Below are 15,441 nucleotides of genomic sequence, written 5' to 3'. Positions count from 1 at the left end.
TTTGCCCTGCTGACCATCCACACCACGACCGCTCAGTTGTTAATCACAGAGCACAAAAGGAGAGCAGCTCTGTCCTACCAGCGGAAAGCAGTGCATTGCTTGATCAGGATTTAATGCTGTTTCACATTAACATCCAGAGCTACAAGGGCAACCTGGAAAGTGCAAACTGGTCAGAGTCCAAAAACACATTCTGAATCTTTCTGTTCTCTTCCGACCTCTGTAACCGCGCTGTTTGTATAATTTCACTCAACGGCGTTAACAAAAGTTGTGCAAACAAAGCAAAGCAAAGCAAACGAGCGGGAATATAATATTTTCAATACATTCCAGAAAAAAGAGCAATTGGCATTTTACTGCTGATTCGAGAGCCTTTGGCGACAGTAAGAACAGAAAACGGTGAAAATGACAACGCTTCTAATCATTACCAGAAAATTACAAGAAAATTAAGAGACTTTTAATCGTCCCCGCGCCCCCCGCCCTCTGTGCCGAGCCGGCCGAACCCCCCCGTTCCCGGAGCGGCGGCCCCAGCCCGGCCGGCCCCGCTGCCCGCGGCGGAAACTTCCCGCACAACTTTCCCCGCTCCGCCGCCGCCCCTCGCACTTACTGCGGGTGAGCAGCACCAGGGGCACGGTGATGACCGCGACAACCACGGCGACCCCCAGGATGCCCAGCAGCCACTTCAGGAAGGTCTGCAAGAGAATCCCCGTCAGCCGCCGGCGGCCCGGGCCGTGCCCGCGCTGCGCCCCCCGCCCGCACCCACCGACATCGCGGAGCGGCGATCAGCGCCGGGCTCTGCTCGCCTTCCGCGGGCTCTGCTCGCCTTCCCCGGCAGCCGCGCCTGGGCGGGGGCTGGGGGCGGCTGCCTTGGGAGCGGCAGGCGCTGGGGGTTGTGCAAGATCCCGGCTTTCTGCTGGCTTTGCGGTTTGAGCCCGGAGCGCGGGGACACCGCCGTGCGCCGCTCAGGAGGGACCTGCGACACCCGCGGGGTTCCTGTCGGAAATCAGATAACGGCCCGCAGCGAAATGCATTCAAACGCTGATGGAAAAGCCCCTAATGTTTTGATAACGCCAGCATTTCTTGTAAAGTTTCTGCTCTTTGAACTTTTTTTTTCCTGACAGTCGAGCCGTGAAAAAAAACCTGATAAAATTGCAGGAAGGGCTTATATTTATAGTTTTTTTGGCAGTGGAGATAGTTGTATAAGTCTGCTGAGTGGGTTTTTAAATGAAGACCAGAAAATGGAAGTATAGGAGAAAAGTTTAAAATGTGGTGCTGAAGAGGACCCTTGTTTATTACACAAAATTCCCTTTCCAAGGAGAGTTTTAGAGTGTGTGCTGAGAAAATAGGACAAATTGCTGGAAAAGACAGAATAACCTGTAAATAAAAGCTGTAAAGTTTTTGGTTGTTTAAAAAGCTGAGTGCTACCAGTTGTTATATAAACTGAGTTTCTAAATTATTTTAAGAGGTCTAGCACCCAAAAAGTAATTATAAGTGGTGCTTTTGGTTTTATCCATGTTAGATTTCCCCCCCTCTAATCACAGAACACTAGTAGCTACCAGAGACAGATGCAGGTATTTTACAAGTTGAGAAATGTAACAGAAAAAGTATAAGATCTGCTGAAGCAAGATTTCAAGTCAAGGGAAAGCAAATGTTCTTCGTCTTGCCTTCAAACTACTTGTCAAAGCTTTCAGAAAGGTTATGCTTCTTGCTCCTTCATTCTACTTCTGCAGATGGAGCACAGCATTTAATATTATACTGTTGTTTCTTGAGGAAACTGTGTCTGGAAGTGGGACAATAGCCTTTCGTGACAAAAAAGTGTCTCAAAGTATGTATTTTAATATAACCAAAATGTTTGCAACGTTAAAGATGTTTCTATATGGAATGGAACTGACTTCATCTAGGTACAAACACGTTCTTGCTCGTTGTATATCATTTTCCTTGAAGGCAGCAGCTGGTACTAGTTAGGAATTTACTCTGTGCTGGCTGTATCAGATTACCTCAGGAATGTCATTTATGTGCCCTGACAGTGATTCCAGGTAGCACAGTGCACATTCACCATGGAACATCCAACCTGCTGCAGTTTCACAGTTTGCTAATCACTGATCTCTAAATACAGATAAGGCCACTTCCATGAAGTACAATCACAGTAAAATGACATTCAGTCATGTAAAGCAACAGTTTTACGTTACTTTTCAAAGTAGCATCTCATTATATGCTGTAAGAAGCATGACCAATGTTTCAAAATGTCTTACAGCTCCACTTAAAGATCAGTCTGGTATACTGTGCATCTGTTTGTCTTACCAACAATCAAAAGGGAAAACAAAACACCACCACCCCTCACCCTACGGTGAATTTTCCTTTTCCTAGTGAGTAGGAATCACAATATAGATATAATTCAGCCAATCTGTGCTTTTTTCCCCCTAAACATTTAAGTCGTGATCATCACAATGTCACAAAATGCAGCAGTCAAATTCTGTCAGTCTTGTGAAAAAATGCACCTGAATGATTTGTAGCTTTTTATAGCAAAGTTGCAGATTAGTAATATTTTGAGAGATTATCTGCCATGTTTTTAAGTCTCTCAGTGGTGAATTCTAAGGAGAAAAAAGAAGCAATACTGTCAATGCATATGGCTGGCTACTGCTGGTTTCTGTGGGAAGACAATTTGAAGTGCCTTTGGTAAATCTGGGTTCCTATGTCTAGATCAAATTTTTAGTAACCTACAAGTGCCTCTGACTCTGGTCATGCCAGAGAGACTTACAGGGCCCAAATCTGTAGGCAGAACAACCTGACTGATACAGTAAGTGTTAGTAAAGCAGACTATGTTTTTCATTTAGTTGTAATAGTTCCTAACAGTGATTCTCTACAACTTGAAATACCTCTCAAGTTCCTCCTGACCGATCAAAACACCCATGATCCCAAAAATTATTGTTATGGCCGTGCTTCTGGTTCTTGTCCTTCCGGTTCTTGTTCTCTGGTTCAGATTGTCTTTTGTGAAAGCCTGAGACTTAAAAAAGTTCATCCAGCTAAATATTTCAAGTTACTTTATACTGTGGTGTTCTTTTGTAATCAGATATGTATTCGCACCATGCCAAGAAATTAAACAAATGAGTATCCAGCAGTGGCTGCTATAGGATGGAATTTGAGAAGCTGTAGCTTCATTTTGTAGGTTCAAGACAGTTGTATTCATAAAAAAGTTACATGATTGCAAAGACCTACTTACTAGAAAAGAATGAAAGTAGAGCTTTCAGCCTGAGATTGACTTTCCCAAACAGCTGGTGGACCTGCCAGACGCAATGTCTTCCTAAGACTTCTAGCCTCAGTAAAACTTAAAGACTTTTTTAGACATCTGTTTATATATTTGAGCCTTTCCACCAGAAATATTTGGAAGAGTCAAACTGCAAAAATGGAAAACTTAAGCTCTCTGCAGAATTAAAAAAAAAAAAAAAAAAAGACTAAAATGTGTACAGTTTACTTTGCAGGTGCAATGATATATTCCAGATTTCTCAGTGTGTTGCTGTGGGAGACCAAATATGGGCTGGATAAAGTTTTGTACGGATTCAGTGGCTTCACTGAATAGTGGAGTTTCATTTTTTCTTTGCATTGAACGTTGAAATGGCATGACAGTTTTGTAACACATTTTTGCATTGGTTCTATTTGAGGGGATTGTGAAGAAAGTGTTACCTGAAAATCAAGAAAGAAAAATCCCTGTTTTATGTGATTGTGTCACTGGGACAACAATTTCAATGTGGTTAGTAGCAGCTGTCTCTTAGTTCTTTCAAGTTTATGTGTTTATCTTTAGAAAATTATTTTCCTGGGAACTACAGATTTTAAAATGTCCTCTGAGCACAGTTGAATGGTTAGAATATCATTTCTCAGGTTTCTTTTTTTCTTTTTTTCTTTTTTTTTTTTTTTTTTTTTTTCTTTTTTGTATGAATTCCAAGTAGTTGTCTTGTTTTACTGCAATATGCTTATTTTTCCAGATACTTAATGAATACCACGGAAGAGGAAAGATGCTGCACACTCAGCAAATAAAATACAGTGGCAGCACTTTTAAGTATAAGGCCACCTGGAAGTTCAAGGCAGCACATGTGCAATACCCAGAGGACTCCAGCTACTGTGTGGTACAGACAAAGAGATTGTGACTTATTTCTCCCTATATTTATACTATTCACTGAATTTCATGTAGCATGTGTGAGAAATATCCAGGGCATACCTTATTACTGGTGCCATATGGACTTGCTCTGTGATTTCAGGATATGTAAATCCTGGTCCTGTTGAGCTGAAACATGTGTTTGATATTTCTGATTACAAGCTCAGCTTTATCTCACTTGTGAAGAAAGAGTTACTTTTGATTCATGCTTTACATTGGGACTTAGAAAATCAGAGGTTAAATGTTTCTGTAGTATTCTAGAAAATCAGAGGTTAAATGTTTTTGTTGTGTTCCAGACAAGCTGCATGAACTTGAGAAAATAATTTATATCCCTCTGTTCCTAAAGCATATTATTTGTAAAAGTGAGGAAAGCCCATTATTTTCATAGCTGACAAAGCCATCATGAGGAGGGGCTCAAAATCCCTGGTAACAGACACCACAGAAAAATGGATTTGTAACTGAGGAATCCTGTCCTTCAGAACACTAAAATATCCTGGACAAAGTGAAATAAAGTATTTCAAAGGCAATTGTTCAGTCTGTGGAAACAGAAGAGTTACCATTTTATCCTGGACCATATGTATCCAACTGTGTATAAATGAATCTTTTCCAGTTCCACTTGGACCCAAACCACTGCATACAAATGGGATTAAATAAACAAATAATATGTATATATAGCCACCACCTTTTTTTTTTTTTTCCTTTTTCTTATCTCCAGTGGTATTTTGGATTCTAGTTTTATTTTTCTTTTTAGTGCAAGATTCTATTGAGTTTAAATTGTTCAAAGTTGGGATGTTAGAACAGCTTTCTTTTGCTGTCAAGAAGGTGATCAAGGTGCCAAATTGGGTATGATCTGTTCTGATCTGAAATTACACATGATCTGAAATTACACAATATTCATTGCTATAGCACTTTGGAAGAATGATCCAATATTTTCCCAGAGATTTTAGATTATAAGTAGAAGTTTCAGATGCTTTTAAAAAACTTATTCCCACAAAAATTTTATTCCTAGCAAAGGTTATAGGTACTAATTCTGATTCAACAATGGTCCTGTTTCATATCAACTTCTACTAGATACTTGTTAAAAACATTGGATTTCTCTTAAACTACTTGCTCTTTACGATATTTGATATAGATCCCTGGTATATTGCTAAAATAGCAAGGGGAGAAGTCATTGGAAGCAGGAGGTATCAGCACATAAAAGTGATTCTCAGAGAAAGAAGGAAGGAAGGAATGAAACACAGATTAGAGATTAGTTGGTTTGACTTGGCAATCTTAGAAAATTTGAAGAAGTTCCGGGGCAGTTCCCACACTTATGGAGTATATTGCACTTAACACTTTTCAAAGCTGTCCTATTCTGAGCCAGAATTTATGCTAATGAAGAGTAATTGTCTCTTCAGTCACGTTTCCCCCTCTAGCTTCATTTTATATGACTTATTTTTCACCTAAAGATAGTTCAAAGTTCACACAGCTCTTTTCTGGAGAAAACGTGACAAAACAGTGCTGAGTTTGTTTTATCATTCCAAACAATCACTTCTAAGATCTCAGTGACACTAAAATATTAGAATAAAATGAATTCGACTGCAAGGAGGAACATGGCATATACACATGAGCAATCAACAGAAATGAAGCTTGAAAAAATTTTATTTAAGGCTATAATTTAATATCCTTAAAGCTTAGCCTTTTTATAACAAAGGTTTTAAGAGGGATATTCACTTCTCAGGCATTTGTAACTGCCAGTCCCTTATGAATAACACATATTGATTGAATAATTTGTGTGTAGAAGTAATTTTTTTTAGAAAAATAATTTTATCCTTAAATATAAATGGAGTTACTTTAGTCCTAATAAATGGAAAATATGAAGTTATTGAACTTTCACAGTCTTAAAGCTGTTAAGAAAACCATCCCTAAGACAACAGTTTTTCTATATATAAACCTTTGGCAACACTAAGCTATAGTACAATTATTTCCTGGCATGCAAGGTGACATAGCTTTGTTACACCAAATGTAAATGACAGAATACAGATTTGTGAATCTCTTAATAACTGGCAGTTGATGAAACGAGGATCTTCATTTATCCCATTTTATTCTGCATTTTCACTGGTATTCTTCCAAAAGGTCTCTGGGAAAAAAAAAAAAAAAAAAAAAAAAGAAAAAAAAAAAAAAAAAAAAAAAAAAAAGAGAGAGAGAGAAAAAGCAGCAGCAATTAGGAAATAGAAGTCTCCCAAGATTTATAAAATATGTGTAGAACATATTTTTTCTGTTTAAGAGTGAGCAGATGTTAGTTCCACAGACCTCTCAATGCCTCTCTTTAATAACAGATTGAAAACAATTATTCCTAAAGGAGAAGCATTTTAGTAGTTTCTAATAGATTCTTTTCCTAAATTGTTTGTTTCCATGCTGAATGACAAACATAAAAATAGTAACATGTTAATAAAACCTATTTTAACGACATCTTCTAAATTTTTTGAGACAATATTTTTTTCAGATTTCCAAAATCAACAAGTATTTTTGAGTGTTTTAATAATGCAAAGGGGATATCCAACATTTTAAAAAATGTGTCCCCTCACATGTGTCTTGAGTTGGCCTTTAATTATTTATTAAATGCTTGGTTAATTTTAATGAATATTTTCCAAATATTGACCTGTTTGCAGCGCTCATTTAGAAAATGCTGCTTTGCCTATACACAGGGGAACTAAAGCAGGGTTCCTAAAGAGTCATGTGACAGGAACTCAGATTACAGCACTGTTCCCTAATGACCAGCTGCATTTTAAGGCAATGTTTTATATCACAGTCTTTAAAGAATAATCAATTTGGTGTGATTTTACCAATAAATATTTCTGATTTTATAATGTCCATGCAAATCAAAGTTTTATTTTTCAGTAATTTAATATGATGTTACTTCTGGTAACTTTCAGTAGCAAAACTACTTTCAAGTTAAATAGGAAATTATTAGAGAGGTTCACCATTGATAAAAATTCAAATAATATTTGGAATTAGTTCCATTTAGTGTCCTATCCTTCTTCATGTCTGTAACAAAGTTTGTACTGTACTACAGATCTATCAATAGTTAAGAGAAAAATTACTAGTATTTTCCCCAGGTCTGACAAATACATTTTAAACATCAGTATATTAAGAAAAGTATAAAATTCAGGCACCTTTGGGTAACTTTTGTGTTAATTAGCCATTTTAGGAACTCTTTGGCAGCCATGTCATCAAGGACTTTGTTGATATCACTCGTAAAAGTGCCATCTGCATGTCTTCGACCCATTTCTTCAGCCACAAGAGCATTTTCTGGGAAACTTCAAAGGTAAAAAAATTATCAACAATGAACAGATCAAAACAAACAAACCATTTTAAAGGGCCTTCTTACAGGCCTTCTTAATAGATTGCACATTCCCTGCAACTTTAAGGACCTAGGGGTTGAGCCTGATCTCATGGCTCAGTGTAGCACGACGCAAGTCAGAACATCTTTTGAGGCATTATTTTCAAAACAGACACATGTTCCTTCCCATGAGCCTCAGCTCCTCTCTAACGGTTTTGAAAAAGCCATACATTCAAAAATGTACCTCAGTCTGCAATGTCTCTGCCATGTAGATTAGGGATCAGTACATTTACTAAGAATTGTTATTTAAGGAATACCACTACTAAAACATTACAGTCAATTTTTCATACTTTTTTTCTGTTTTATTTGGACATAAGGCCTATTTATTTACTTAAAATTATATTTCATAAGAATTCTTATTCTTAATAAGAATTATTAAGAGCAGCAATTTTTTTTTTTGGGGGGGGCAGGGTGTTTGAAATAGCTCACTTAAAGTACCTGTATAAAATCTATGTGCTTGTTTAGTGTAAAATCATAGAATGTTGCATTTTGTACTTGGAGTCACTTTTTTATTCTGTTCTATTCTTTTTTCACTGCTGGAAAAATCAGTTTATCTAAACCAGAGTTTGATTTAGAAAACTTTCCTCTTTTGTTTCATCCCATCAAATACAGGAGGATTTTGATGGGTTTCATTAAGGAGGACTGATGCTGAAGCATCCTGGGCCCTGGATCCAATGACAGGCAGACTGGTTCATTTCAAGGAAGACTATATACAAGCTAAACCAAAAATAGTACTAAATATTGGAAAGCAGAAGGGTTTCTACAATTATTTGCCCGTCTAGGTTTCTAAGTCCAGTTGAGGTTGTATTTCTCTCAAATGGATACAGAAATACCCTATTTCTGTTCATGAAAATAAAACATGATATAAAAACAAGTGGAAATCTGACCATAACTAGGAAGGGGAACCAGCTTTTCCCTTTTCTGTATAACTGACCTAATTTATTTAACTGGTTTTTTTCAGGAAATTGTCAATATTTACAAAACTTTTACCTATTTAGTCTTCCTTAACTACAACACACAATCTTGTCTTACAGATTGTATTTTATTATTATTTATTATTATTTTTATGTAATGTGAGAGACTTACATAATACTTTACAGCTGGTAGAATATTTATTCAGAGGATGAGCTGAAATCCCTGCCCCAAAGAGCTTACAGTCTAAAGGCACAAACAAGTACAGAACAGTTAAAAGGTGGAGAGTGCAGCTGCATGGTGTAGCTCCTAACCATGCAGAGTTGGAAATAGATGAGCAGAAGGTGCCTGCAGGAGACTGAAGGCAATGCCATTCTAAGTGTAAGACAATCATGGCAAAAGATGTAAAGTCATGAGGGAGTACATGAAGTGGATGGGATAGAAATCTGCAATGAGTATGTGGAGAACAAGACAGAAATGAAAGAAATCATAGGAAGGTAAAACCATTGATGGAGTATTGTGTCCAGGAAACTGCAAACCATAGCAAAAGAATCAGAGGCATCTTAAAAAGGAAGATAAGTTATAGCAAATGATAGTTATTATGGCAGCAGCAGCTTGGGGAGACACTGAGATGCATGGGAAGAGGAAAAGAAGTTATTAGTTACTGCTGGGAATAATCATCAGCACATAGAGTACACCTGATGACATTGGTAGACATTTATCTTGGAAATATTGCAGAGTAAAAGATGGACTGTTAAAGGAAAAAAGAGAAGGTAATTTAAGATGACACTGACTTGAGTAATCTCAATGATAGTTAAGGAGACTATAAGCAATGTTATGTGAAAGGAGAATGTGGTAGTTAGAGGAAGAAGGTCTGGTTTAGTTTTAGATGTGTTAATCTTAAATAAAACTTGACCTTTTAGAATGTAACAGCATACTGAACAGGTTTTAATCTGCATATGAACTTAATAATGTAAAGTGGTAGTCAATCATCAACAGAATATCTTCTAATACAAAAGAAAGACATGAAGTACAGCAAGATTGATCAAAAACACATCAAAATTTCATCAGACGTGATTTCTAACCCCAAATGCTAGGCACAATTTAATAATAGGAATGGATGGATTCTTACTCTCTTCTTCCTCGTCCATTCACTAACCAAGCAATGAACTCTTTGGCAGCTTGACCTTCCAAGTAAGAGGTGATGTCACTGGTGTAGGTGCCCTCAGCATGTCTCTCAAATTCAGCATGACGCTTGGAGATTGCATTGCTGGAAGAAGACAAGTACCACAGGAGCAGACTGTATAAGAATTTAACTATTTTTAAAACAATCTCTATTGATTTAAATTTCCCACGTGCCAGACTACCATTTCTATAGGAGAGAGGGGTTCTTTTTGCACCTCAAATTGATCTTGACATGTTTTTTCTTGTTAGGTTTCAGTTCTGAAGGTATTGCCTGTATTATGCAATGTAGCTCTGTGCAGAGATTCCTGAACTAGTTCTGAACAACTCCCTTCAGGTGTGGAAAGCAATTACAGCTGTATTTGGAATGGTCTTTTACTAGTCTAATTAAGTATGAGCTGGAAACTGTACTGTATTATACAGATGTGCTTTTTGTTACCCTTTGTTAAATGCTCTCCCTATCTTCACCTCCATTATTTTGAGCCAAACTATTGAGACTTAATTAGTTTCAAATTTCCATTTTGAGTTGTTTTATGAACACCTTTTTAATCATCACCCTGACCAAGTCATAATCTTGGAAAACTTTCAAGCCTGATCAACTCCATTTTATTAAAGACATTGTCTTCTCCCTCCTTACATCTCACTGTGGTTCTTTCTCTGATATAGCACAAAATTATGTTACAGTGGCTCTTGGGAAGGCAAACTCCACTGAGAAGTAGACATATCATGGAATATATTTTCCATGAATAAATTCCCTAGCATTTTTGTTTCAGAATTTGCTAATTTCTGCCCAAATCTAGCTCTTTGTATTATTTTTTTTTCTTGGGATGTCATCATTCCTCCTAATTTAGTACCATCTGCACTTTTCATCAGCATGCTAACTAGAGTTGTTTGGAACATTTTTAATGAAATGTTAATTTTTTTGAGATATGCTGTTTCAATGAAGCGGAAACATTATTACAAATTTGTTATTAATATTGACAGTGTGAACGTAAGGATCTTTGTGATCTGGGCTATCTTTTTTTCAATTTTCTGACAAGAGGAGACATATTAATATAGGTATTTTAGTCTGTTTTGCAATAACACTCTATTTCCCCTTTATTTATTTAAAATTTCCAGTCTCTCTAACCCTTTCCCAAAAACAGAGTCAAGAAACAGAATTCTGCCCTTCAGAAGGTCCTGTGTTCTCCTTTCTGTAATAAGTGGTTTATGTATGTAACATGGGATTGAGTGCTGAGGGCTGAACATTGCATCATATTTAATCACCTCTCTGCAAATTTTCCTGGCCATCTTCCTTTTGCTAATCCTCTCAATGGTTTTTTTATTCTTCAATATAATGTGGTTTTTGTTTTTATTTTTTTTTCTTCAGCCTTTCTCTATGCCAATTTTTTTCTTTTTATGTTATTCTCTACTCTCCTTGATTACTAAAAATCAGGTGTGGAATAATGTATTTGATTGATATTTCTTTGATTGTGATAACATTGCAAAGAATACTAGTTGTTCTCTTTCTTGTTTAACGGAAAATGAACTCAAACTGGTTTTGAATAACAAAATGTGACAAATAGAATACCTTGAGATCTGGTCAGGGACTTTGTCATTTTCTTTGTCCTCCTGTGCTTGTTGGCTGTAGTGAAATTGCACAATCGTTAGATCATTATTAACAGTTCACTGCAGAACCTGCATAAGCTTTTATTGGTCATTATTTAAATGTTATGGTAAATCCCCATGACTGATAGATGAATATTATATTCACTATATTTCAGACATATGAATTTAAATTAGTAAAATGTGTAGAAATTGTTATTTTAAATGTTAAAAATTTCCATAGAGATTTAAAAGCATTACTATAATAGATTTTTGGATTCTTTCTGGACAGGTTTTCTCTAGAACACAAGACTGACACACTTGTACATTATTCTTGCTCTCAGCTTGCTAGCTTGAGTTTAATCAAAGTGTATTTGAAAAAGGCCATGCCAATTTATAGTGATGATACTGGTAAATTATCCAGTGGTCAACAAGACTTACACTTCAGCTGCCTTTTCACAAATGAAACATCAGGATTAGAGCATTTATAGGTAGGAAAGTTTTGTTAAGGCCTAATGGCCCAGAATTGTACATTATATTTATATATCTTATTTGTATTGAACTTAATTGATTCACTGAGAAAATCTGCCCCAAAGAGGCTGAGACAGACTTTTTAGGTGGCATATCAGATACTGCACTTTGATTTAGCCAAATCCTTTTGATTGATTTTGCATGGTTCTCATTTCTAATAACATATTAATATTCTATTAACATCCGGACTTGATGATCTTAGAGGTCCATTCCAATCTAAATGATTTTATGATTGTATATATAAATTTTCCTTAAGTATTTTACTTATTTGGGGTTTTTTCCATGATCTGGGATGGGAAGCTGATGCCAGGAAAATGAATTAGCTAGATTTTTGGCTGTTTCTATGTGTGGAGATCTGTATCACTGTCACCAGAATGCTTACCCATTTCTTTTAGTGCTCATTAACCATTGCACAAAGTCCTGAGCTCGTCTGGTGTCCAGGTACTTGGTGTAATCACTGGTGAATGTGCCTTGTGAGTGGCGTTTCACTTCATTCAGCTGTCTAGATTCCTCTATTGGTTCAGACTGGGAAGCTTTGAATGATCTGTGAAAAGTTTACACTTTGTTAATCAGCAATGGTTGCAGTACAGTCTACAGGTGCATTGATTTTTCTTTTAAAAATACCATTTTTTACTCCCACAAAGTGAAAGCAAGTGGCATATTGATCAGTAGCTGTCTGGTAAAAGGAATCTGTATAGTAGACTGGACACTGCACAATTACACAGTCCTCTTGGATAAAGAAGGTAACTATTGTTTTAATATCACAAATTTCTGTGCTAAGCTTTGCAATATTAAAACCCTGTCAATTTCAATGGTAGACCAAGTAGTGAGGAAAGCTATCTTTAAATCATAGTATATTTGGTTTCAAAGAGTAAGAAAACAAACTTCAGGCCAAGTATTTGGAAAAGTTTAGTCTAAAGAATTTACCTTGACTTCTCCTCTGTATCTTGAAGAGGATTTTGCCAGCTGCCTTGTACTATCATTAAAAGGAGACCAGCAACAAAATAAATGCTTTTCATTTTCATTGTCTATCAAAAGAGAAATAAAAAATAAAATTATAATGTTTACATATGTCTGAATCAATTGCATTGAAAAGAGACATTCTTAGTGCTGATCTAAACTTGAAGACAAATATAAAGAACCTTCTAGGGTGGGTTTTCTGTCCAGTGGATGACATTTTGGGGACTTGGATAAGCATTCAAAAGATGTAGTCTCTGTTCCAGTTTTTAGGCTCTAGCCTGTATTCTAGAATGCAAGGAGAGCTGAAACCAAGTACATCCTCACTGTCTTTTGCAATGTGAGGATAAAGGTCTGTTCTCTCCTTTTCTCTGTGTTCTGCTGATGGCAAGCACTAGATCTGTAATACTGTTCTATTGCAAAACTGGCGGTAGCAATGTGACTGATTTTTTTCCCCCAAATCATTCACTGGAGAAAAAACACAGCAAATCTTTGTCAAGAATACTGTCACATTAGCAGCTCCCCATCCTTTCCTTCTTATAGAAGTTGCAATGAGTTCACATCAGCAAAACGTTACTGGAAATAATTTCATCATGTACTTGGGCTGATACTTGTGTATTTGGAAAAGCCCTTTGCCATTCATGGCATTTTCCTATGGAGGTTTATGATACAGTCTGAAAAACAAAGGGAGATAGGACACATGAGTGCCTTGAAGTAAAGTGGTAGCAAAGTAAACACCCTCCCCACTAAATGCAATCTGTGCCTACTCCTGTGTCTACACTGCAGGAGTTACTTATTGGAGCTCAATGATTTATAAAACAAGGCAGTCTGAGTGAAAATATATATCTTCTCTATTGTAATGTCTGGTCACAATAGGCTGAATTTAAATATAATATGGGCTGGAGGAAGTCTTAGAAAATTGTGAGGGAATGATGTGAAGTGGAGGTGCAGATTACTCCATTTTGAGATTGAGAGTTGGCTCTGCACTGAGCAATGCAAATGAGGGGGCTATAGGAACACCTCAGAAAAGGCAATCTCCCGCATCAAAAATCTTACTGCTGTAGGACTTCTCTGCCCAAGAAGTCTGCCCCTTCATAGCAGATTTTTTTTCAAAACCTGTTCCTTCCATCTGTTTTAAAGTAACTTATAGTTGGAGATGAAAAGCTTGACTCTTGGCAGGCGTTTTACCAATGGTTAGGAAGAATCTATTGGACTGGTACTTTGTGAGGCCTGATTTTTAAGAGAATATTTCTGAATAATATGAATGTTTAACTAGAATACCCCTGTATCAGTATCAAAATACTTGAGGCAATCAAAATCTTAGTCAAATATTGATCAAACTCAGGAAAATAAATGTGTGACTATAATATTTTCTGATGGATTTTACTATTAAGTAACAGAGTCAGTTTCCCCCTCTCTACCAGAAGCCACTGCCAGTATTACTAATTTTTTCATCAGTGTCTGGAGACTCATTTCTGCCTTGTGCAATGTCCTGGTAATAAGAGTTGACTCCTTCACTGGAACATACCCTGCTATTGTACCAACACATACCACAGTGGTCATGTAGTCTTATTAAAACACAAGCTATAGTACTGAACTCTGTTTTCACTGATTCGTTTGGAGCTGTAATTTGGTGGTGCAACACTGACATCCAATGTTTATCTCAAGGAATGCATAATTTCACATTTCATAGGATTCGAGTAACAGAACAAAAGCTCTGCCTGTTCTTTGGGAAGTGACTCTCTTGTGGTCATTTCAAAATGGTTTGATTGACCCCTCTGGTGGCTGATATGGCTGTAAATGAGTTAAACTCGACTTGGACACCAGATAAAGTCTGGCTATTGCAGCATACATAAGAAAATTTCCTCTGCTTAATAGTCCTGGTTTACAGCTGTCTGTAGCTTTATAAAACTGCTATCCAGATTAGCCATAAACCCAAGTCACTGAGGTGGAATGAAATATCCAACACCAAAAGCTTTTATTTTATATAAAAGTTATTAAAAATAATTCAAAGTCAGTGTAGTCAGTAAAGAGATATTCAGTTATTTCAGTTTATCTTGGCTCTAACGCCAATGTCTCAGGCCTTTAGAACTTTCAGATATGAATAGTTCCACTGGCTACTTTATTCCTTAAGTATTAAGATTAAAGTTAAATGCATTTTCAGCTGCTTTCTAAAATTTTAAGAATCAAAATTGGAAGATTATTAAAAAGAAATATGTATAAATGCAGTTTTTGATATTTATAAAATTTTCAAGCATCCTTATTAATAAAACAAGCTTTTCCAAAAACCATTAACCTTTTGTCAAATATGTTCTTTAAAAAAGTTAGCATCAGGGGTTTTTTTTTTCAACATTTAGTACTTGCTATTGGTAAGTCAAACCAGCAACAGAAGTCCTTGATAAGTTAAATGGGATACAGTTTTAAAAGAAGAAATTTTAATTTTATTCTTGGTAATACAGACGTTTTATAGAGAAAAAGAGATTATCAGAAAAATAGTATTTTCTTAGTTTATGCTGGCTAATCAATTAATTTCTCAATCAGAAGAAATATTTTATTTGCTTCAAGTTATTTAGGTCACCAGTAGGTACTGCTAAAAACCATGGAAAACTATTGTCAAGGTGCAGGAAAACTACAGCCAGTCTTACACATATAATTTTTATTCCTATGCATATTAGACTAATGAAAATATTTTCATTTCTTCCTGATTGAAAATGAAAAATTGAAGACATCTCAGTTTGAACCACCAGAA

General features: G+C 36.4%; 2 protein-coding genes across 4 annotated transcripts in view; both read right to left on the bottom strand.

The window, feature by feature from the left end:
* Nucleotides 1–961, bottom strand: part of DPP4 (dipeptidyl peptidase 4) — an 82,417-nt gene extending 81,456 nt beyond the window's left edge. For all 3 annotated transcript variants that reach the window (XM_083865643.1, XM_083865642.1, XM_083865641.1), the window contains exons 1-2: nt 758–961; nt 602–686 (exon numbers count right to left, since the gene is read on the bottom strand). In XM_083865643.1, the coding sequence (XP_083721769.1) occupies nt 602–686; nt 758–763 (91 nt within the window). In that variant the 5' untranslated portion in view covers nt 764–961. The remainder of the gene's footprint in view (nt 1–601; nt 687–757) is intronic.
* A 5,146-nt stretch (nt 962–6,107) lies between these two features.
* GCG (glucagon) lies at nt 6,108–12,760 on the bottom strand (the record flags this gene model as incomplete). Its single annotated transcript, XM_083865531.1, has 6 exons — nt 6,108–6,263; nt 7,300–7,443; nt 9,571–9,708; nt 11,191–11,244; nt 12,118–12,279; nt 12,663–12,760. 6 exons carry the CDS (start codon nt 12,758–12,760, stop codon nt 6,239–6,241), a joined length of 621 nt encoding a protein of 206 aa, XP_083721657.1. The 3' UTR covers nt 6,108–6,238.
* Between the last annotated feature and the right edge of the window lie 2,681 nt (nt 12,761–15,441).

The sequence above is a fragment of the Zosterops lateralis genome, assembly GCF_965231275.1.
Source record: "Zosterops lateralis genome assembly, chromosome: 7".
In the NCBI taxonomy this organism is placed as follows: Eukaryota; Metazoa; Chordata; class Aves; order Passeriformes; family Zosteropidae; genus Zosterops; species Zosterops lateralis.
The sequence above is the reverse complement of the archived record's forward strand: the minus strand, read 5'-3'. Positions and strand labels throughout refer to the sequence as shown.